This window comes from Hyperolius riggenbachi, chromosome 5 (genome assembly GCF_040937935.1).
Source record: "Hyperolius riggenbachi isolate aHypRig1 chromosome 5, aHypRig1.pri, whole genome shotgun sequence".
Classification (NCBI taxonomy): Eukaryota; Metazoa; Chordata; class Amphibia; order Anura; family Hyperoliidae; genus Hyperolius; species Hyperolius riggenbachi.
In genome coordinates, this window is record NC_090650.1 from 137,952,547 (window position 1) to 137,977,546 (window position 25,000).

Sequence of the window (25,000 nt, forward strand, 5' to 3'; positions counted from 1 at the left end):
CACTTCTAATTAAATATCACCACTGCACTTTAAAATATTTCCATTTTATCAAACTGTGGAGGAAGAACACATTTTTCACTGATAAAATAAAGGCTATGCTATAAGGTTGTTACTTTTTAGGTTGAGATTATTTATTAGCCAACTTAGGGGGAAAAAACAAAACAAAAACTATCTTCCTTAACGTTATTGCTTTAAAGTGACCCTGAACGCCGGTAGCAAGACAGGGGAGCTCGCCTAGATGGACTACGCATGTGCCGACTGGCCCCGACTGGTGGATTTTTGGGGGCCAGTTGCGGGGGCAAATGAGGAGAGGATTGCGGACCACGAAGGAGCAATCAGGCCGGAGGGGGCTGGAGGAAGCCCCAGGTATGTATAATTTATAGCTAAACCCCTATCTCTGGTACACTAAATGACAGTACAATACTTTGCTAGAAATTTGTGGAATTGTCTTTTACTGGCTAAAAGGGTGCTTTTTCTACTGCATTATAGTAGAGTCAACACTTTCTGAATTTGAGTAATGATAATATTTAAACATGTATTTAAAAGTACTATGGCAGTCAGATGGTAAGGCCATCATAATGCTGCATGATTAAGGCTGAGGAGTCACTCAACAGTCTGATGTCATGCATTAGTATAGCAGGGTAAAGGGAGTCTGATCACAGCATGAATATTATGCGACTCTGCTCTCACTGCTCTCAGTTTTACACTCATATCTAAAGTACTCTAATAATGAACTCATCCGCTTACTTACCAAGGGAAATGCACCCAGGGTGTGGTAACGTCTGGAAATTACATTTGGCATGGTTTTATTTCTAAGGTTTTTCAGCTCCTCCTGGGCCTCATGCAGCATCTCCATACACTCTGCATACTTGTCTTCTAGCTCCCGAAGCTACACAGAATAAGGGTGACGTTAAATTGTGAACAGTTATCACGCAGAAACATTTGTGCTTTACATTTGCTTGCAAAAATCATAAAAAACATAAAATAAAATAAAAAAAACAAAACCCTTAACCTCCTAACATCCGCCTAATGCCAATTAGCATGAACAAGGTGGATTCCAGAGGATCGCCTAACGCAAATTGGCGTCAAGTAATGAGGGCGGAGATTCAGGGGATCGTGCGCGCATCCCTTCTTGAATGATGGAGCGATTTCCGCTAGGAGACTGTTAGATGCTGTCTATTTACAATGTACAGCGATGCGATCTATGGCAGCGCTGTACCGGGGACAGCCGTGACACTCGGCTTTTCCCTTTGGGAGATTCCGGGAGCGATCGGCTTTCAGGCCCAGGGCACACCAAAACCGCTAGCAGATCCTCAAAATGATAGAGGTTTTTGGAGCAGATTTCAGAGCGATTCTAGGCATGTTTAGAGACGTTTTCTAAACATGCCTAGCATTTTATGGAGCATTTTTGTGTAGCTGTTACAGTAAAAGCTGTTACTGAACAGCTTCTGTAACAAAAATGCCTGGAAACTGCTCTGATGTAGCGTTTTCCAGAGCAGTTTGAGCTTTTGCTATACTTTACATTGAGGCAGAAACGCTTCTGCAAACCGCAAAAGTGCTGCAGGACCCACGTTTGCGGTTTTCTAAAAACCTCAAACCGCTGGTGTGCACCATCCCATTGAAATACATTAGCCAAGCGTTTTCACAGGCGGAAGCGGTTTGGAGAATGCTACAAAAACCGCTCGGTGTGCACCAGGCCTCAGACTGATGTCTATGATAACAGATCACTGTTGGTGGGCTGAAAGCTCTGTTGGTGGGCTGAAAAGGGGGGGGGGGGCCAAAGGCCGTGTCAGCCAATCAGACTCACCCCAAAGTTTAGGAATGTACCATGTGACTAGGTCACCAAGACCAGTCACAGAGTTATCAAATGGCATAAGGGCCCTTTTTACACTTAATACGTTGGTATGCGTTAGTGTGTTTTTTTTCCATAGCAGTGCATTGGGAAAAAGCTTTCAGTTAAATCGCATATAGCGGATATTGTGCCATAGGAAAACAGACATAACTTTGAAAATCTGTTTTTTTTCAGTTATAATTGAGAGCAACCAAGTGTAAAAGGATCCTAACCTAACAATGTGGCAGCCCTTATTCTTATTTTAAGACTGCCAACTGGAATGCTTCCGCCCTTCCATTCACGCCCCCTACATAACATTTAAAGGAGCCTCTCACCACCATAATGCCCATAAACTCCCCTTGAAGCAGAATGTGGCTTTGGGGGGTGACATTGGGGATTCTGGATGCATTTTAGTGTTGTGGGACTGGGAGGGGTGCAGCCAGCATTCCACACACCTCCCTCTCATGTATCCTTATGGGAGGGAGGTGTGGCACAGACATTGGGACAGCTCCATTCACTGTTGGCATGGTGAGGAAGGAGGAGACAGTCAGTATGCTTGGAGGAGGGGAAGGTGGGGGGTCACATGTTTTCCCTAAGTAGAGGACTAAGGACAAGCAGTGAAGTTTTGACTTTCTGGTTTCAAAGCCAGATTTTACAAATATGACCAGAAATTCAAAAAGCTGGGATAAGCTTTAAAACTTCAAACTCCAATTCCAAGTTTTTGTAACAATGTCTATGGCAGCGAGTTTCAGAGTTTTAATTGGAAAGTCCTTAACAAATTCCCCCATTTTTTTACTTAAAAAGAACAGATTTTCCCCTCCCCCTCCCAAAAAATAATTTAGTGCATTATTACCTTTTATTAATGCCTTTTCTATTAAGCTTGATTAACCTTGCACTCTATTGCATATTTGGTTTCAACAGCAAGTTTGAGGGCTTTCCGATGAAGCCAATTAAGGCCCGGTTCACATTAGCGGTGGCTATCCGGAATAGCCGCGCCGGAGCCGCACCGCATGCTGGCCGGACGAAACGGACGCACGGCATAGCAATGTAAGTCTATGCCACGGTTCACATGCGTCCGTTTCGTCCGGACCGGAGCCGGACCGGATCCGGACTCCGGTGTCCGTTCCAACATGCGCTATTTTTGGGTCCGGCTCCTCCGGCAGCCGTATCCGGGGCGGAGCCGGACTGCACCATCCGGCCAATGGAAACCAATGAGAACCGGAGAGCGCACAACACACTGGCAAAAAATCCGGATGTTCTACCCCACTTCCTATGAGGATTGTTGCGGCGATATTGGATCGGGGACACATGGGCAAGCATTTTGAAGTGGAGCAGCACGAGCTGGAGATGTTGGCAGCATGTTGGAGGTGGAGGTGAGTGCTAAACAGCAGAGGGCCTGATTCCACAGGTCCCCCTTCTGCTGACCTCCCAGACCCCAACATTTTTTTTTTTTTTTACGATACTTTTGCCAAACGGATCCGGATCGCATCCGGATGAACACCTGATGCAACCTGACCGGATCCGGATCGGATCCGGATCAGAACCGTACGGTTCCGATCCGGATCCGGTCCTGATCCGGTCAGGCCATCCGGTCCGTTTGGCTGACAACCGCAAGTGTGAACGGGGCCTAAGTCAGAAAGTTAACATCACAGAAAGGATGAAAGTCAAAATTTTGACTCTTTTTGATCCCAAGACACATTTGCATGGAGGTTATATGTTTTCCCTGTGCTTGCAAGGGGTTTTCTCCAGATACTCCAGTTTTCTCGCACATCAGTAAAACAACTATTAATTGGTTCCCCCAAAATTGACCTTTAGACTGCAGTAGGAACATAAGACAATGACTGACTGTTGTGTGAGCTCCTCTTAGGGATAATTAGTGACATGAGTATATATACACTTATGTAAAAGCACTAAGCCTTGTTCCCCACTTGTGCATTGCTGATCGCGTCTTCAGCAACGCACAGTGATATAATCCACAGGGACAGTATAAGTGCATACCGTGTTTCCCCTATTATAAGACATCCCCCGAAAATAAGGCCTAGGTTATATTTCAAGCATGCCTGAAATATAAGACCTACCCTGAAAATAAAACCTAGCTGGGACGCTTTGTGTATGGGGAGGTGTGTGGCATTTTACCGCATCCCCCTTGTGGCTGCGTCCCCCTCTGTTCCAAGTAATTTCTCCGGTGGTGGTGGCATATTATTCAAGCTGTGAGGGCGCCCTTTGACCCTCACGCTGATGCTACAAGCAGTTCGCTAGGTCGGCTCTGCACTGGTGCTCCCTTCTTGTAATAATTAATGTGCGCCTGAGAAGCATCAGCCGGGCGCACACGATGATAGGAAGGGATCGACAGCGCAGAGCCGGCAAAGTATACTGCGTGCAGCGTGAGGGTCAAAGGGTGCTCTCACAGGTTGAATACTATGCCGCCGCCATTACTGGAGAAAGTACTTGGAACGGAGGGGGAGGCAGCCACAAGGGAGTTGCGGTAAAAGCCTCCCCATACACATAGCGCCCAGCTCCTCCCCCCTGAAAATAAGCCCTAGCACATATTTCTCCGCAAAAAAGAATATAAGACAGTGTCTTATATTCGGGCAAAGACGGTAGACTACACAGTCTGATGTACCCATCCATGCATTGTGGTTCACTGCATTATGATTTCTATTTACTACAATAAATGGGATTGCAACCACATTGGTGAAAATCACATAGCAACACAAGTGCCATGCAATGCAAAGACCACCTGCGCTGCCTGCCAGTCTTATATAAATACATAATAATTTACCTCTGCTGTAAGTTGCCGCTGAGCATCTTTGGCAGCTCCTAAGTGTTGCACCAGTTCTTCATTCTCCACCGTATACTGAAAGAAAATAGATTTTTACTTTACTGAAGAATAAATAAATATAAGTGTAGGGATTCAGTTATAGTTCTTAAGAGCGAGTCTGACCTCTGAGGGCAGACATAAGGGAAGAGCAGAATTTCACAGCTGCATACAATATACAAAGGTGACACACAGCATAAATCCATATGCCATCTTAAAAAATAATACATTTAAGCTTATCTCATCTCGCTGTGTTAGGAATATGGTCATACCACTTCTTGCCTGCTGGTGGCAGCATCGTGTTGAACCCTGAACTTCCTTTATTCCACCAGCAGGTGGCTCTAGAGACTTTGCAGGACCTGAACTTTCCTTGTTCCACCACTGGGTGGCTCTATGCTGGCTGGAAACAGCTCTGCCACTGCAAGGGTTGCTCTCTATGGACTTTGCTTGTCGATCATGCTGCAGGTGTGTCCTCCTTATTTAAGAGCCCTGCAAGGAGCAACCTTTGCCAGAACTTTGTGCTCGCTAGCTGGAGTATCTGGACAACCCTGGTTCTCTGGTATCCTGTATCCCTGTATCTGTTATCCTGTTTCTGAACCTAGATTCTGTCTGACCTCGTTTACTGCCTGCTCCTTGTGTACCGTGATTGCTCGATTGTTGCCGACCTATGCTTTGTCCTGACTGTGATTTTGTGCCTGCCTTCTTGTACTGCGATTGGTGTATATATTGTATATCTTTGTCCGGTGTATCTGTGTGTATATATCCTGTATATATTTAGGTAGATAGATAGATAGGGTTTGGGGGTTTTGCATCTTGCCTTGATTGTATGGTGTGTATGTATGTGGTGGTTGCGTTCTTGTATATAATTGCCACCATATTCTCTGACTACTGTACATGGTGTTATGTGTGCTGCTGCATTGATATTGCATAATCCTGTATGCACAATTGTAAATAAACCTTCCTGCATAGTTTATTCCTGTCTCAGTGTCTGTGTTGCTGCAAACTGCAATCAATCCCAGTTTCTCCGTTCAGGCTCGTAACAGAAGTTCTGGCCAACTACTGATTGCTGCAGCTACACTGTATACTGAGTTATCTGTCAGAATGAGTCCACAAGATCTTGATTATTATGCATTCTTGGCTGAGGAATCTGAGCAAGAATGCCGCACTTTCTTTGCTGATTATCCTAGGGAAGATCTGCTGAAGTTAATTAGCCAGGTTTATGGACTTGTTAAGGATGGATCGTTTGATTCACAGGATTTTGAATGCCTAATCAAAATCTGGTATGATCTTGCGTTCCCTACAGTTTCTGATGGGTATTTACCACCTTACGATTTGCATAAAATTGAAGCCTTGATTAATTTGTTAGAAGATGATCAAGTGGGTTTTTTTGATTATTACAACAACAAGGATAAACAAACTGTGCAAACATGCATTAACTCTCTGCAATCCTTGATCAATCAAGGCCTATGCAAATCTGGAAAGGCTTCACATTTATTGTCTGCTTGGCAGAAAGTGTTATCTCCCAGCTCCAGATCTCATGCCCTGCCTGTAAAAAATAAATTTGAATTTATATTTAATTCTGATCAAATTGAACATTTATTTGATTATTTGAGGAGGGACAGGCAGAGGTTTGTTGAATATTATACCAATCAAGAAGAAGAATTTATAAGGGCCTGTATGTGTGCGACTCAGTCTCTGAATGTGCAAAAACTCTGCAAGTGTGAATCAGCTGCAAAGCTACTTGATGCCTGGTCTGAGATTCTGTCCTCTCATTTTCACTCTCTTCCTCCTGTTAACCCTTCATATACCTCGAACCATGTCCAATACTCACAGCCTGCAACAGTTGAACAATTTGTACCTACATTACCAGTAATACCTAAATCTGTTTATTATGACTTGCCTGTCTCTACTGACCAGAAGAAATGCGCTACTAAGCAAACGGCCATCAGATCTACACCTTGGTCCTCACAGTATCCAGTATCTGCATTAAAGTCTGTCCCAGTGCTGAGGAAACCAAAACGCAAATACTTCCCTACAGCCTCTATTGCTCCTGTACAGCCTCCATCCGCCTCATCTCCTGTGCAGCCTCCATCCGCCTCATCCCCTGTGCAGCCTCCAGTCGCCTCATCTCCTGTGCAGCCTCCAGTCGCCTCATCTCCTGTGCAGCCTCCAGTCGCCTCATCTCCTGTGCAGCCTCCAGTCGCCTCATCTCCTGTGCAGCCTCCAGTCGCCTCATCTCCTGTGCAGCCTCCAGTCGCCTCATCTCCTGTGCAGCCTCCAGTCGCTTCATCTCCTGTGCAGCCTCCAGTCGCTTCATCTCCTGTGCAGCCTCCAGTCGCTTCATCTCCTGTGCAGCCTCCAGTCGCTTCATCTCCTGTGCAGCCTCCAGTCGCTTCATCTCCTGTGCAGCCTCCAGTCGCTTCATCTCCTGTGCAGCCTCCAGTCGCTTCATCTCCTGTGCAGCCTCCAGTCGCTTCATCTCCTGTGCAGCCTCCAGTCGCTTCATCTCCTGTGCAGCCTCCAGTCGCTTCATCTCCTGTGCAGCCTCCAGTCGCTTCATCTCCTGTGCAGCCTCCAGTCGCTTCATCTCCTGTGCAGCCTCCAGTCGCTTCATCTCCTGTGCAGCCTCCAGCCGATTCCAGTCATGTGCAGACTCCATCCAGGTCGGTGCAGACTCCATGCAGATCGGTGCAGACTCCATGCAGCTCCATACAGACTCCAGTTGATTTTTGTCCTCAGCAATCTCCAGTCAGTCCTGAGCAGTTCCTCGCCTTTCTTTGTGGACTTTTTCATGGACTAGATTTGCTGACTATGGGTCAGCCCGACAGGCCTGCAGAGCCCCAGCATGTTCATCCTGCAGTATCCAGTCCTGCAAACCAGCCCGCAGAGTGTTGCATCCAGCCCGCAGAGTGTTGCATCCAGCCCGCAGAGTGTTGCATCCAGCCCGCAGAGTGTTGCATCCAGCCCGCAGAGTGTTGCATCCAGCCCGCAGAGTGTTGCATCCAGCCCGCAGAGTGTTGCATCCAGCCCGCAGAGTGTTGCATCCAGCCCGCAGAGTGTTGCATCCAGCCCGCAGAGTGTTGCATCCAGCCCGCAGAGTGTTGCATCCAGCCCGCAGAACTTTGCTCCTTGCCCGCAGAACTTTGCTCCTTGCCCGCAGAACTTTGCTCCTTGCCCGCAGAACTTTGCTCCTTGCCCGCAGAACTTTGCTCCTTGCCCGCAGAACTTTGCTCCTTGCCCGCAGAACTTTGCTCCTTGCCCGCAGAACTTTGCTCCTTGCCCGCAGAACTTTGCTCCTTGCCCGCAGAACTTTGCTCCTTGCCTGCAGAACTTTGCTCCTTGCCTGCAGAACTTTGCTCCTTGCCTGCAGAACTTTGCTCCTTGTTCGCACAGACTGTATTGGGAGCTCAGCCAACGGTCCAGCCAAGCGCTCAGCCAACGGTCCAGCCAAGCGCTCAGCCAACGGTCCAGCCAAGCGCTCAACCAACGGTCCAGCCAAGCGCTCAACCAACGGTCCAGCCAAGCGCTCAACCAACGGTCCAGCCAAGCGCTCAACCAACGGTCCAGCCAAGCGCTCAACCAACGGTCCAGCCAAGCGCTCAACCAACGGTCCAGCCAAGCGCTCAACCAACGGTCCAGCCAAGCGCTCAACCAACGGTCCAGCCAAGCGCTCAACCAACGGTCCAGCCAAGCGCTCAACCAACGGTCCAGCCAAGCGCTCAACCAACGGTCCAGCCAAGCGCTCAACCAACGGTCCAGCCAAGCGCTCAACCAACGGTCCAGCCAAGCGCTCAACCAACGGTCCAGCCAAGCGCTCAACCAACGGTCCAGCCAAGCGCTCAACCAACGGTCCAGCCAAGCGCTCAACCAACGGTCCAGCCAAGCGCTCAACCAACGGTTCAGCCAAACGCTCAACCAAAGGTCCAGATCCATGAGGTTACACAGACTGCTGCTGCTGCTGCTCAGCCACCACAGACTGCTGCTGCTGCTGCTGCTCAGCCACCACAGACTGCTGCTGCTGCTGCTGCTCAGCCACCACAGGCTGCTGCTGCTGCTCAGCCACCACAGACTGCTGCTACTGCTGCTGCTCAGCCACCACAGACTGCTGCTACTGCTGCTGCTCAGCCACCACAGACTGCTGCTACTGCTGCTGCTCAGCCACCACAGACTGCTGCTACTGCTGCTGCTCAGCCACCACAGACTGCTGCTGCTCAGCCACCACGGACTCCTGCTGCTGCTGTGGTCCAGCCACTACAGACTCCTCCTGCTGCTGCTGTGGTCCAGCCACTACAGACTCCTCCTGCTGCTGTTGTGGTCCAGCCACTACAGACTCCTCCTGCTGCTGTTGTGGTCCAGCCACTACAGACTCCTCCTGCTGCTGTTGTGGTCCAGCCACTACAGACTCCTCCTGCTGCTGTTGTGGTCCAGCCACTACAGACTCCTCCTGCTGCTGTTGTGGTCCAGCCACTACAGACTCCTCCTGCTGCTGTTGTGGTCCAGCCACTACAGACTCCTGCTGCTTTTGCCGGCCAGCCACTACAGACTCCTGCTGCTGCTGCTGTCCAGTTACCTCAATCTGTTGCTGATCTTCCTCCAGATGGTTTCCTGTCCATTGCCCCGACTGATGGTTTCCTGTCTTCTTTCCAGCCTGATGTCTGCCAGTCCACTGCCAAGCTACCTCCTGAACCTGCTCTTCCTCTTGATGGCACCCAGTCTACGGCTAATTCTTGCCACTTCACTGCCATGCCTAAGGTCTACCAGCCTGATATTTGCTTGAGTGAGGACCTGCCTATTGCCTGGCAGGGCACTTTCCTACCTGATGTCTACCAGGCCACTGCTCTGCCTGGTGCTTTGTATGATATATGCCAGTTTACCATGCTGTCTGATGCCTACCAGCCTGGTGTTCTTCTTGATGTCTTTTGTCTCCAGTTCCTAATTCAGCATCCTGAGATACAAAGTGAAAAATTTAATTTTTTGTTTCCCTCCCTGCCCACCCAGTGTTGGCATAAATTGTCAACCTTCCTGTATGATTTCCTGTCTGCCGCCTCTTGGGATCCTGGCGGTAGTGGTATATGGTCTTATTGGAGCGTCCTGAGGCCGCTCCTTAAGGGGGGGGTTATGTTAGGAATATGGTCATACCACTTCTTGCCTGCTGGTGGCAGCATCGTGTTGAACCCTGAACTTCCTTTATTCCACCAGCAGGTGGCTCTAGAGACTTTGCAGGACCTGAACTTTCCTTGTTCCACCACTGGGTGGCTCTATGCTGGCTGGAAACAGCTCTGCCACTGCAAGGGTTGCTCTCTATGGACTTTGCTTGTCGATCATGCTGCAGGTGTGTCCTCCTTATTTAAGAGCCCTGCAAGGAGCAACCTTTGCCAGAACTTTGTGCTCGCTAGCTGGAGTATCTGGACAACCCTGGTTCTCTGGTATCCTGTATCCCTGTATCTGTTATCCTGTTTCTGAACCTAGATTCTGTCTGACCTCGTTTACTGCCTGCTCCTTGTGTACCGTGATTGCTCGATTGTTGCCGACCTATGCTTTGTCCTGACTGTGATTTTGTGCCTGCCTTCTTGTACTGCGATTGGTGTATATATTGTATATCTTTGTCCGGTGTATCTGTGTGTATATATCCTGTATATATTTAGGTAGATAGATAGATAGGGTTTGGGGGTTTTGCATCTTGCCTTGATTGTATGGTGTGTATGTATGTGGTGGTTGCGTTCTTGTATATAATTGCCACCATATTCTCTGACTACTGTACATGGTGTTATGTGTGCTGCTGCATTGATATTGCATAATCCTGTATGCACAATTGTAAATAAACCTTCCTGCATAGTTTATTCCTGTCTCAGTGTCTGTGTTGCTGCAAACTGCAATCAATCCCAGTTTCTCCGTTCAGGCTCGTAACACGCTGTTTCTAGAAAGTAAAAGACCCTTTTACAATTGGCTCATAGAACACAGATGAGCATGTAACAAAAGATCATCTTGTCATGTTATTACAAAGCAAGGAAAGCATTGATTAAAATACTAAGGGAAAAGTTCACTACTAAAAAGTTAATGAAATCTGAATTTCTATTAAGTGTGCCATACATACACTACATAGTGCTGCCACGGACGGAGGGAGCTGCAGAGCATAAATTAGCACTGAGTGAGTAAGACTTGAGATACTTCAGCACCTCTCTAGCCTTCAGGAGGAGAAAAAAAAGGAGGGGGGCAGACTGCACAATGGCTGTTAACATGCTTTCTTTAGTGTAAAACTGCTGACCTTTATTTTCAAAGGCACCGATTTGATGTTATTATGATTTGTAATGTACAGGAAAGTCCATGGTGGGATAGATTACCTTTTCATGAGCGAGCGTCCTGACACTGCTTGTTGTCCTCAGGGTCCCTTCCGCTTGTGGACAAGTGCTCACTTTTGCTGTGCCTGCGCAGTTCTCAATCGTGCAGTGCCACTTGAGGAGACTTTCTGGTTTTAGTATCCCATTGGAAGATTCTGTCAAATATGACATGGAATACAGGGAACCCAGAGCAGCCTGAGAGCAGACGCAAGACACTGGAGGAGGTAATCTAGCCCACCATGGACTTTATTCATTTTTTTAGGAGGGTCTTTAAATCAGGGGTACTTTAACACTAGCTGTAAATTAGAGATGGTCAATGAAGTACTAATGATGTTCAATTAATGCCACTTTAAGGCTTACTGAAACAATCACAATCATCAGTTACTGCATTTGATTGGACCAGTTAAAAAGTACATACATTTGAATAAAAATAACATAATTAGCATCAAACTGACAATTTTGCATCTAATTGACCATCTTTTCTGATAGTGAGAGGATTGAGATGATTGAAAAATCAACAGCTGCCACCACAGATTGGTAGCGACTGGCTTTCATTTGATAATGAAATTTCCACCTCCTGAATTAGTAAAAATTTCCACGTAAAAATATTTTTTTACTCAATACCTGTGATGAGCAATATATTCACCTTAAGTGTAGAGAAACCGAGAGCCCAATATAGTGTAGTATGTTAAGCATAAATGAAGTAAAGGTAATCGTGAGAAAATTATACTCACAAACGTAGGTTACCACAAAGGCAACCACTGTATAGGCAGGTGAGGAGATTAGACCTGTCCTCACTCAGGGATAAGAAGTCGCTCTCTGTAGATGCGAAAGGGGGTAGATCACCCCTCCACCAGGGGTGGACACAGTATAGCAGTAGGAGAACAGAGGCGCCAGCAGGATAAAAGCGGATAAAAACGTTAAAATTTGCTGGGAGGAAGTGGTGGACTTACCTCCATAAAGCAGACATGAAAGACTGTCTGAATAGTAGCAATCACATTTATAAATACATATTTAATAAATGTGTTTGCTACTATTCAGACAGTCTTTCGTGTCTGCTTTATGGAGGTAAGTCCACCACTTCCTCCCAGCAAAGTTTTATCCACTTTTATCCTGCTGGCGCCTCTGTTCTCCTACTGCAATATATTCACCTAATGCACATGCTTAATTAGTCATCTGGAAGTCAATTGATCAACAATTCCTAATCTGATTAGTCCCTGCACAGTTCTGGTTCTGCACCTGCAAATTCCAGCTCCTCTTAAACCAGAATGTGCATATTTGTCAAATTGTCTCAGCAACATTTGGTAACAATATTCATAACTTCCTGGCCCACAGAGCCATTCAGTTGTGGGTAGTCCTGGTGGTACATGAAAAACCCTCTAGCGCCCCATTTTCAGCTGTAAAATTTACACTGCATCAACAATAGAAAAAATCTTGACCACTCTAACCAGAAGGATTTGTAGTACAAACTGAACATGTTGGATACATGAAAGCAATATTATTATAGCCATGTATAATCATGGTACTTACCGCTTTGGCCTTTTTCTGTATATCAACAATCTGTGACAGCAGATGAGTGATCTCTTCCTGTTGCCGTGCTGCATCTTCTGTTTTCTTTGCCAATTCCTCTGAAATGTTTCCAATCTGGATGTTGGCATCCCCTAAAAAACCGCATCAAAATTAAAATGAATCCTTACACAGCACCACATAAGGTGTATGATTTGCAAGGCTATAAGACACTGCATAGAAAACTATCTCTGACATCTGAGTTCTAGCACTGCAGTACATGCTTGTGATCTAGCCAGCGCTGTCCCATTCTGTGCATTTATATAGTGGCCCACTACAGATTGCCAATCCCTGTAGCAAATGCTCAGTGGGTTTTCTAGCATTTGCTCCAGCGATTTACAGCGCAATTTGAACAGCAATTGGACATGCTGTACAAAATACTGCCAGAGTTTTTACAGCCCTTTCCGATTTTCGGGTTTTGTTTTGTAAGCAGTCTAAATAAAGTTTAACCTACTTGCCAGGTCTCACTAAGTCAATTTCTGACAGCTTCTTGCGTGTAGCCCTGCCTCCTAGCACAAGAGGTCACAGGTACTTCTCTGTCTCTAAACAGAGAAGCACTAATGACCTCTTGAGCTCGGGGGTGGGGCTAGACCCCGAAAGCCAGCAGTAATAGACCTTGGAAGACCCGGCATGTAGCTTAAAGGGAACCTTAAGCGAGTAAAAATTTTTAAAATAAACACATGATGTAGCCGCAAATGAATATTACATACTTACCTCGCCTTCAGTTCCTCTCAGAATCTCACCATTTTCTTCTGACAGTGATCCCTTCCAGTTCTGACAATATTTTGTCAGAACTGAAATATACCAGTTGCTGTCAGTTATGGTTACAACTGAATGTCCATGTTTCCCTATGGCTCAAGTGGGTAATATTACAGTTTAACAGTGTGCTGACCAGGAAGCTGTTTTGGGGTAATAGCCATTTTTAGGACGGAAAATTCCATTGATTACAGTGGACAAATGGGACGCAAGAGAGGAGAAAGAGATCGAGGAGTAGACCACACAGGAGGTAAGTATGACTTGTGTATGGTTATTTTGACTTTTTATATTCAGTACAGGTTCTCTTTAAACTTCATTTACAAAGTCACTGCAAAATCCCTTTTAAACATTTTTTTTAAAAGTGATTTTGCTGTGCTTCTTTCTTTTACATTGGTGCACAATTACTCCAAAAATGCTGCAGGACTAGCGAAGTGTGATTCGGCCAGATAGCAATCGCCCCTGTGGGTTCACCTCCATTTATTTTCATCACCAGAGCGCCTTTTTGGAATCACTGGCGATCATTGGTAATCCCAAAGTGCAGCTGAAATCACTTTAGTGGGCCCCAGGCCTAGAGCACTTGACTAGCATTGCATAACAAAGCTCTTTCTCAGAGTGAATTAGGTTTTACAGGAAAATTCCACCTTTTCTTTTAAATCATAAACAGATAAGACTTGTAAAACACCTTTTTTTAATGTAGTGTCACTAAAAACTATGCTTCAGTTCTGTGCAGCCACATGTAAATTTCCCAAAACTCTCAGTACACGCCTAGTTTAGGCCCCGTTCAAACTTGCGTTTTGGCAAATAAACGGACCGGATCCTGACCTGATCCTGATCAGAACCGTACGGTTCCGATCCAGATCCGGTCCGTTTGTATCAGGCATGCATCAGGCTGCCATCCGGATCCATGGGCAAAAAATAGCGAAATTTGAAAAAAAAAAAAGGGGTCAGCAGAAGGTGCACCTGGAGCACGTGTAGAATCAGGTTCCTCCGCTGTAGGCCTCACCTCCACCTCCGACATTCTGCCAAACAGCTCCAGCACGTCTGTCACTGCTGCTCCACTCCAGACATGCTTGGCCCATGTGTCCCCATCCGAAATGGCCGCTTGCATACGCATAGGAAGTGGGGTAGAACGTCAGGTTTATGTAGGCAGTGTGTTCTGTGCCTTCCGTTCCCCATTGGTTTCTGTGTTCCTGATGGTGCTGTCAGGCTCAGGTCCAGCTCCGGTCCGGGTGCGTGGGCCGGAGATCCGGACCCAAAAAATAGCGCATGTTGGAAGAGAGTCCGGATCCGATCCGGCTCCGTACTGTACGGAACGGACGCGTGTGAATGTCTGCATAGACTTTACATTGCTATGCGGAACGTACGTTCCGTTTGTACAGTATGCGGTCCGGATCAGATCCGGAAAATCCGGATAGCAACGCTAATGTGAACCAGGCCTTATTTGCAACCATGGCAACTGTACGCCTTAACATACCAGCAACTCCTATATACTGCTAGTTAGTGAAATTTCTCTGGAGTAAAAGCCAAACGCTCCACCAACATGGAGGAAATATGCAGCAACTAATGCCATGTTTAGCTACAGATGGTAGATTTAGTCATGGATAATGCAGGACTTTTATATTGAACACAATGTGTCAGGATTATATTGGACAAATCATTTTGGCATCTACAAATGCTGATACACTCCTATTGTTGTAGTCTGAATGTCTGAATAACTAAAGTTCTCTGGCAATCTCTTCTACAGACATCCTATTCGCATCATCCTTGTCTTGTAGTAGAAATACTGTCCATTTAAATCAAGATAGATAACTCATTTGGAAGGTGAAAAGACTGAGCAACAAGTTTAAGGGTTCCCCAAAGGGACTTCTCTCAGCACCGGGGGCAGAAAAAGGGGTGAAAAAACATTTTACTTAGCCTTCTCCATTATTCATAATTAGCGATGATCAATGAGATACAAATATTTTAAAGTTAAAAGGAAAACTTCAGTCAGAAAAAAAAATGACATTTACTCACCCGGGGCATCCCTCAGCCCCCCGAAGCTGGATGGTGCCCTCGCAGCCCCGCTCTGATCGTCCTGTCCCCACCGGCGGCTACTTCTGGGTTCGGCGACAGCCGCCGACAGGCTGGGAGCACGGCTGATTTTCCGCGTTCCCAGCTGCTATATCACCCTCTATGCTGCTATAGCGTATATATATATATATATACACGCTATAGCAGCATAGAGGGGTGATATAGCGGCTGGGAACGCGGAAAATCAGCCGCGTTCCCAGCCTGTCGGCGCTATATCACCCCTCTATGCTGCTATAGCGTATATATATACGCTATAGCAGCATAGAGGGTGATATAGCAGCTGGGAACGCAGAAAATCAGCCGCGTTCCCAGCCTGTTGGCGGCTGTCGCCGAACCCGGAAGTAGCCGCCGGCGGGGACAGGACGATCGGAGCGGGGCTGCGAGGGCACCATCCAGCTTCGGGGGGCTGAGGGATGCCCCGGGTGAGTAAATGTCATTTTTTTTTTCTGACTTAAGTTTTCCTTTAATGTACATTTTTATACAAGTACAGTATATGCAGCTTAAAAATGGACCAATCAATTTAAACCTGGGTGGGACTTGATTGGTACATTTTCAAGCTGCACATATTTGCATAAAATGTACATAAATCTGCATGAACTATAAAATATTTGCATCTCATTGATCATCGCTACTCACAATAAATAAAAAATAAAATAGAAAAGAAACATAACTAAAGCACTTTCTGCATTGGTACAGAGACTGGAGTGCCAGGTCATCCAAAAGGGTGAATTAGAAGGGCGGGAGGAAGTGGCGGCATACATGTAGGCATTTGCACTGGGGCTCAATGATTGAAAAGAACAAAACCAGAAACTGAATCCACATTTCCAGCAAATTCTCTGTGGATATTAAAACTACATAAAATGCATAATATTTGCAATTCTATGATAAGTGACCTACTTAGTTCTTTAACGCAGTCATTCACAAGCTGCTGTTCTTTCTCTTCATATGTAATGGTCTCGGTTTGCAAGTGACATGCCTGAAAAGAGGACAATGTATTAGTCAATGCTTCCACAGCATTAAAACAGAATGAGGCCAGATTGAAAGAAAACATCTGCAGACAAAATGGTTTCATCTGATTTTTCAGATCTGTGTATTTGTTCCAGGGGACTGGCTCAGAAGGCATTACAGTGAGTTAAGTTAAAAATAGGAAGTTAGCATCATTTTGAAAAGATAGTCAAGATAGCAACATCCTTGGCTCTCTAAAGGCAGTTGCATTTTAAACAATACTCAGGAACTAGATCAATCCGCACACACACACACAGACTGAAAGACAGCTTTTTCCCATCTGCCATAAACGTGATGAACTCTGAATCCTCTCTGAAATAATTAACACTGTGTACAAATTGTTTAAATATCTGTAATACCTGGCATATGTGTATAATTTCTTCTCTTACTATCACTATGTTTCCTATATGCACCGTGGGGTTGTCATGAAAAGTAATTTCGTTGTGTTACACAATGACAATAAATTGAATTGAACTGACAAGACAGCAAAAAAAAACTAAAAAACAACAACCTGCATTACACGTAAAAAACACCCCAAAAAAATCATAGAAACGCATGTACCAATGCATTCAAATACATATACAAACAGAGAAAAACATATATAGTGCTAGCAAGGCATGCATGTAAGTACCTATATCTCAAAAAGTCACTGATGTAAGTTAAACCTTAACAAAGGACTTGCGTGATCCCGTCTGAGTGCCGCCAACAATTGTGTTCTTGTCGCTGGGAGCAACTTGCGCATGCGTGGTATGCTTTTTTTTTTTGAATCTGGGCATAGACTTTTTCTGAGGGGGATAGTAGCACAATGGGCGACGGGTTCCCCAAAGATACTGAGGGACCTGAAAGACTAAGGCACGCTGGAAGGAGCCCCAGAGAAGTAAAAGTCCCAATTTTTTTCATTTCAGTTCAGGTAGGCTTTAATCCTTTCCAACCAAAAACTGGTGTTCACCACATCCAAACATTAAGGCTACTTGCATACCAAGACGATGCACCTAACACAACGTATGGTGCTGCAAGAGAGGACGGTAGAGTGAGCCGCGTTAGGCGGCTCTATCCCTATAAGGTCTCCCAGAGTGGCGCTGATTGGCCAGCGGGACCACGTGATGCGGAGCGAGACACTCCGCATCACGTGGTCCCGCCGGCCAATCAGCGTCCGCCAGTGCAGTGAATATTAAGTAGCCATGTGCGTGGCTACTATAGCTGGCTCTCCCCGCCTCCTCTCCGCCCCCCACTGAGCATGTGCAAACAGTCTAACGCGGCTATAGCCGCTCTAACGCCGTAGCATGCTGCACTTTCCGGACAACGTGCAGCGCTACATGTAACGCAACGTGGGCTGTGTGGGCTGTTTGAACAGCCCACTTGTGTTACATTGCTGTGCGTTGGGGGTGCGCCTGTAACGTCCCTGTGTGTAAGCAGCCTAAAGTGATAATGACCAGATAGGCTGAAACTGCTGCATGGAAGTCAAATTGTATGGCTCAGCGTGTTAAAAGTGGTAGTGCGCTTTTAATGAAGTGTGCTTAAAACAACTTCAAATAAAGCCCCTATCAATAATTATTTAACATCCTACCTGGAATGGTTAAAACCGCTATTTCCCTAGAGTCTTCAGGAAGTGAGCAACACTCAGCTCTCCAACTGTGAGAAAAAGTGCACATACGCTTTTGCCTGCTAAGTAAACAATGTAGTTCTGAAACTAACTGACAAATGCACAAATAAGTAAATAGGACCCTTATTCTTTGCATGTGAACCTGAAGTTGCTGCTCAGGTGAGAAGCATAAAAATGCAAAGGGATGCTGCCAGTACTCGTATTTTGACATGTGGGGGAATATGTGATATAGTTTGCTACTAGTTGATCCGAGCATGGACTATATTATAATGAAAAATGTATAAAAATCTTTGAAATCAGAGGATGTGCAAGTGCTATACACCAGCAAATCTGAATGTGCACTTGAGCACAGTAATGTAAAGTAATAGTATGCATCATATCACCAATTTAACTCTCTCAGCTAAGCACCTATTCCATAGCCCTACCTATTGTGTCCCCCCCTTTAGATTGTAAGCTTTTGGCAGGGGGTCCACCCACCCCCTTCCCACCTCACGGCCGTTGTCCACAATCTTCTGACCCCACCAATAGCAAGCTTCCCATGGACTAACTTGGGCGTGAATTGCTGGGTCTCTGTAAAATTGCATGATCATGTATCTTGTGTGTGTATAAGCTTGTTCTGTGTTGCATAATCTAGTCCTACTTCTGTCTGCTGACACCCCATGTTAACATTATAATGTATCCCTATTTGTTGCCCAGCACTGCGTAATATGTTGGTGCTTTATAAATACAATTAATAATAATGAGGAGTACGCCACAGAATATGTAACACTTCCATCTTTAACAACAGAGAAATCAGCTATATTATTACACATGTGTCACCACTAGATGACATCGCACACAATTTGGTGTAAAGGGGACCTGAACTCAGAACTTCTTCTCTGCTCTAAAAGATATGCAACAGTTTAATAACCTTTAGAGAAAAACATTTTTTGTTACAGCTGATACAAGTCGTGCAATAAATCTGCAGTGTGTCTACTTCCTGTTTTCATGGAAGCAGACATAGAGTTAATATCCTGTGCTTACAAATAAGCTGCTTCCAAGGCAGCCAGCTGACACAGCTGAGAGATCAAGTTACAGTTATGATTAGTCACAGATGAGGGGGAATTAGATAAGCTATACTCGCTAAATACTGTACATACAGGGTGCATTTCTCTAGGTTTTCCTTTTGTCCTGTGCAAAGGTGCACAACTGAAGCAAGAGAGATATGGAGGCTGGCATTTATTTCCTTTTAAACAATACCAGTTGCCTGGCATTCTGCTGAGCATTCGCATCAGTGTCTGAATCACACACATGAAACAAGCATGCAGATAATCCCTTGTTCAGGGTCTATGGTTTTAAAGTATCAGAGGCAAAGAATTAGCAGGACATCCAGGTAATATTCATTATTTAAAAGGAAATAAAATGCCAGCCTTCAGATCTCTCTCAATTCCGGTGTCCTTTAAAGAATGTGTAACCTCGGCCATGTGAATGTGTTCTGCCTGTGTCAGTTTCTATGCCATGTACATCAGAATCCTACCTCTGTCCGCAATACAATGTTCTCATCCTCAAGATCCTTCAGTTTTTTTTGAAGAGAGTCAAAGTGGAAATAATTTTGGACGGATGACGAAGATTCATTTCTCTTCAAGCTGTTATGATAAAAAGAAATCCAGTTATATGAATGCACCTTTGACATCTACAGGGTGGGCCATTTATATGGATACACCTTAATAAAATGGGAATGGTTGGTGATATTAACTTCCTGTTTGTGGCACATTAGTCTATGTGAGTGGGGAAACTTTTCAAGATCGGTGGTGACCATGGTGGCCATTTTGAAGTCAGCCAATTTGAATCCAACTTTTGTTTTTTCAATAGGAAGAGGGTCATGGGACACATCAGACTTATTAAGAATTTCACAAGAAAAACAATGGTGTACTTAGTTTTAAAGTAACTTTATTCTTTCATGAGTTATTTACAAGTTTCTGACCACTTATAAAATGTGTTCAATGTGCTGCCCATTGTGTTGGATTGTTAATGCAACCCTCTTCTCCCACTCATCACACTGATAGCAACACCGCAGGAGAAATGCTAGCACAGGCTTCCAGTATCCGTAGTTTCAGGTGCTGCACATCTCGTATCTTCACAGCATAGACAATTGCCTTCAGATGACCCCAATGATAAAAGTTTAAGGGGGTCAGATTGGGAGACCTTGGGGGCCATTCAACTGGCCCACGACAACCAATCCACTTTCCAGGAACTGTTCATCTAGGAATGCTCGGACCTGACACCCATAATGTGGTGGTGCACCATCTTGCTGGAAAAACTCAGGGAATGTGCCAGCTTCAGTGCATAAAGAGGGAAACACATCATCATGTAGCAATTTCGCATATCCAGTGGCCTTGAGGTTTCCATTGATGAAGAATGGCCCCACTATCTTTGTACCCTATATACCACACCATACCATCAATTTTTTTTGTTCCAACAGTCTTGGAGAGATCTATCAAATGTGGGTTAGTGTCAGACCAATAGCGGTGATTTTGTTTGTTAACTTCACCATTCACATAAAAGTTTGCCGTATCACTGAACAAAATCTTCTGCGTAAACTGAGGGTCCTTTTCCAATTTTTGTTTTGCCCATTCTGCAAATTCAGTGCACCGATCTGGGTCATCCTCATTGAGATGCTGCAGTAGCTGGAGTTTGTAAGGGTGACATTTGTGAGTAGCCAATATCTGCCGAAGGGATGTTCGACTAATGCCACTCTACAGTGACATGCGGCGAGTGCTACGCTGTGGGCTCTTGCTAAATGAAGCTAGGACAGCCACTAATGTTTCTTCGTTAGTGACAGATTTCATGCGTCCACACTTTGGCAAATCCAACACTGAACCAGTTTCACAAAACTTAGCAGTTTGCTAACTGTAGCATGGGAGATGAGTGGTCTCGTAGGGTGTCTTGCATTGAAATCTGCAGCAATGACCCGGTTACTGAGTTCACCAGACATCAACACAATTTCAATCCGCTCCTCACGTGTTAACCTCGGCAACATGTCAATGGCTGTAAACAAAGAGAAACTTAAAAGAGTAAATAACTCATGGAATAATAAAGTTACGTTAAAACCAAGCACACCATTGTTTTTCTTGTGAGATTCCCAATAAGTTTGATGTGTCACATGACCCTCTTCCTATTGAAAAAACAAAAGTTGGATTCAAATGGCCGGCTTCAAAATGGCCACCATGATCACCACCCATTTTAAAAAAGTTTTCCCCCTCACATATACTAACAGGTCCACCCTGTATAATGAACTTTAACAATACATCTAGCAGCATGGTGTTGTAGTGCTTGGGTATCTGGTTCAAATCTGGGCCAGCACAACATGGATTTTGCAAGTTTTCCTTGGGTTTGCATGGCTTTCCTCCAAGTGCTCTGGTTTTCTCCATTTGGCTTTCTACTATTGGCTGCAATCTTGTTGCAAATGTGAAAGCGGATTATCAAAAACAAATGTATAAATAGCACGACAGCTGAGCACAGGACTTCATATTTCAAGTTCCCGTTAAAAGGCATTTACATTAGGTCTGACATACTAGCAATCCAAATGCTCCGAATGATTCTCCCAATCCGAATGACCACAGTGATCCTGAAAACCTGACCTGGCTTTATTAAAAAATAGGCAGCAACACTTTACAAGCCTTGCCTTGGTGATGGGTGATATTCAACTATAGCAAGGTTTGCTACAAAAAAGAAAAACAAGTTAAGACCCGGTTCACATTAGCATTAAAAAGCGGACTGCAAGCAGAACGGATACTGTACAAACGGAACGGATACTGTACAAATGGTACGGATGCAAATGGATCCTGGATCCAATGTTAACCTATGGAACTGTTCACATGCGTCTGTTCGTACGGATCTGTTCCGTATGTTCCAACGAATAGACCGCAATTTTGCTGCAGCACCAATTTTTCCGGACCGCTGAGCCCAGTGGATCGGAAGATGAAGCCCTGCATTGGGGGCAATGAGAGAAGAGAACGTTTCTTCACACTAGTGAAGAAATTGACTGTTTGGAGGGAAAAATCCACTGGGGGTGGGGGTCTGGGGGGATGCAAAGTGGGCCGTACCTGAGTGAGTGGGCGGGTGGGTGAGGAAGGGTGCCGCAGCTGTGCGAGCGGGTGAAGGAGTATTAAAACTTACCCAGGCGTCTTCTTCATTGCAGCCGGGCAGTAGAGAGGGTTTCTTTCAAGCCTGGAAGAAACCCTCTCTACCACCTGGCTGCAATGAAGAAGACGCCTGGGTAAGGTTTTAACTCGCCCGGCTGCTGCACCCTCCCTCCCTCCCCTGCTGGGGTGGCAATGGGGTGGCAAACTGATTAGCTCGACCTTTGATCAGATCCAATTTCATGGATCTGTTTGCCAGTGTGGACCAAGCCTTAGGGATCCGGTGAGCGGAGACCAGATCCACTTTACCGGATCCGTTAGGCTTAAAAATACAGTGTGAACCGGGCCTTAGTGAATAAGCTATAGTGTAATTGCCATCATATGCATCCTTCTAATCTAGAGCAAAAAAAAAATTCATAAATTCATACTGCATTAGGATTAGCAGAGAGTGAATACGAACAATAGCAGTGGTACAGAGGTACGGTAATTTGCTGCCCTTTCATCAACTCTCACCATCATAAAAACTAGAGAGGAAAAGCCCCTGCGATTACAGGAGGCCTAGAGCAGAGCAGTGGGGCCCCTTCCCCTCCCCCCCCAGCCCCAACTACTAACCTTCCCTTCCTCTGATACAGGGGACTTTACTTTAGATCAGGTGTGTTTGTGGTTACACTTGTCATGGGTGTGAAGTTCATGATGGCCACACGCTTGTTAGATGACCCTTGTAAGATGGGCCCCAAGGTCGTGAAGGGCATCAGGGAGGGGTGTGAACATGGGGGGGCCCATAAAAGTTTCACTGGGGGACCCCATTAATTGTAGTTACACCGCTGATACAATAAGCAGTAACTCAGGCCAGACTTACATTTGTTCGCCACCCAACAGCACACAGATTTAAAGAGACACCGAAGCGAGAATAATTCTCGCTTCAGAGCTCATAGTTAGCAGGGGCACATGTGCCCCTGCTAAAACGCCGCTATCCCGCGGCTAAACAGGGGTCCCTTCACCCCCAAACTCTCCCCCGCAAAATCAACGACCAAATTGGTCGTAGATTTTGCTGCTCCTAGAGGCAGGGCTAACGGCTGCAGCCCTGCCTCTAGTCGCGTCTATCAGTGAAGGAAGACTGAGAGGGGCGGGGGAGAGGCGGAGATACACGCTGACAGACGCGCGTGGGGCAGGGCTGCGGCGGTTAGCCCTGCCTCAATCAGGAAGTGATCCCCGGCTGCTCGGTGGGGATTTGTGAGGTAAGGGACCCCCGTTTAGCGGCGCGACAGCGGCGGTTTAGCAGGGGCACACATGCCCCTGCTAACTATGAGCTCTGAAGCGAGATTTATTCTCGCTTCAGAGTCTCTTTAAATAAATCCAGGATAGCTTGCAGTGCCACTTATGTACTTCAATGTTCTCAAGCTCGGGAGAATCGTAACCACAGAGAATCTTAACCAACTCACTACTGAGGGTTTTTTCCCTTTCTGTACCAGGACAATTTTCAACTTTCAGCGCTCCTTTCATTCTTTCGCCTATAACTTTATTACTACTTACTACACAACAAAACAATCTGTACTTTATTTTTCTTCACCACCAATTAGGCTTTTTTTAAGTGGTACATTTTTCTAAGAATTATTTTATTCTAAATGCATTTTAGCAGGAAAAATAAGAGCAAAAAGGGGGAAAACTTGTTATTTCTCAGTTTTTGGCCATTATAGTTTTAAAATAATATTTGCTACCGTAATTAAAACCCACACATTTTAATTGCCCATTTTTTCCGGTTATTGCAACATTTAAATTATCTCCCTAGTACAATGTATGGCGCCAATATTTTATTTGGAAATAAAGGTGCATTTTTGTCAGTTTTGTGTCCATTATTATTTACAAGCCCATCTTTTCAAAATTAACAGTAATATACCCTCTTGACATACATATCAAAAAAAGTTTTGTCCCTAAGGTTATTATTTAGGTTTCTGTTTTTTTATTGCAAAAATCTTAATTGAATAAATATGGGATAGTGTGGGAGGTAAGGTGTTAATTTTAAAAAGTATGTGTGGGTCTTTGTATCAAAACAAATGAATGTAGGTGTAACTTTACAATTTGGTCACTAGACGTCCTCAGGCATTATTTCCTATTAGCGTACTAGAAGTACGCAAACAGGAAGTAATGCGTGGACGTGCTAATTCGGTAGATACAATGACCGTGGCATCTCATTATTGCCGGCGACCATTGACATGGGGACCTACTGTAGATTAATGAATGGGAACAGCGTTCCTATTCATTCATCTGCCCTCGAATGATCAGCAGCGAGAACGCGTGTGGGAGCGAGCAGTGGCCGGAGGCTTCAATGAACGATAATTTACATCCCCGTAGATAATCCGTCACAAGCCACATAAGTGTTTAATAAACCAAGCCCATTATATTTCATTTAAAGGGAACCTGTACTGAGTAAAATTATTTAAAATAAACACATGCGGTAACTTCAAATGAACATTACATAGTTACCTTGCCATCAGTTCCTCTCAGAAGCTCACCATTTTCTTCTGACAACAATCCCTTCCAGTTCGGACAACATTTTGTCAGAATTGAAATATATCAGTTGCTGTCAGTTATAGCTGAGAGGACAACTGAAGTGCCAAGTAATGTCCATGTTAACCTATGGCTCAAGTGGGTGATGTTACAGTTTAACAGTGTGCTGACCCGGAAGCTGTTATGGGGTAATGGCCATTTTCAAAATGGAGGATGGAGAATTCCCTTGATCACAGTGGACTAACAGGACGCGGGAAAGGAGAAGGAGATTGAGGAGGAGACTCTGCAGGAGGTAAGTATGACCTGTGTATGGTTATTTTGACTTTTAATTTTCAGTTCAGGTTTTCTTTAATGTGTGTCCATAATGGAGCGAGACTAAGCCCT

At 45.3% G+C, this 25,000-nt stretch overlaps 1 protein-coding gene across 8 annotated transcripts in view; it reads right to left on the bottom strand.

The window, feature by feature from the left end:
• The window catches only part of TRAK1 (trafficking kinesin protein 1), a 318,154-nt gene that overhangs the window by 44,686 nt on the left and 248,468 nt on the right, over positions 1–25,000 (bottom strand). For all 8 annotated transcript variants that reach the window (XM_068236310.1, XM_068236308.1, XM_068236307.1 and 5 more), the window contains 5 exons: positions 19,504–19,612; positions 16,277–16,355; positions 12,518–12,648; positions 4,614–4,688; positions 752–889 (listed from right to left, as the gene is read on the bottom strand). In XM_068236310.1, the coding sequence (XP_068092411.1) occupies positions 752–889; positions 4,614–4,688; positions 12,518–12,648; positions 16,277–16,355; positions 19,504–19,612 (532 nt within the window). The remainder of the gene's footprint in view (positions 1–751; positions 890–4,613; positions 4,689–12,517; positions 12,649–16,276; positions 16,356–19,503; positions 19,613–25,000) is intronic.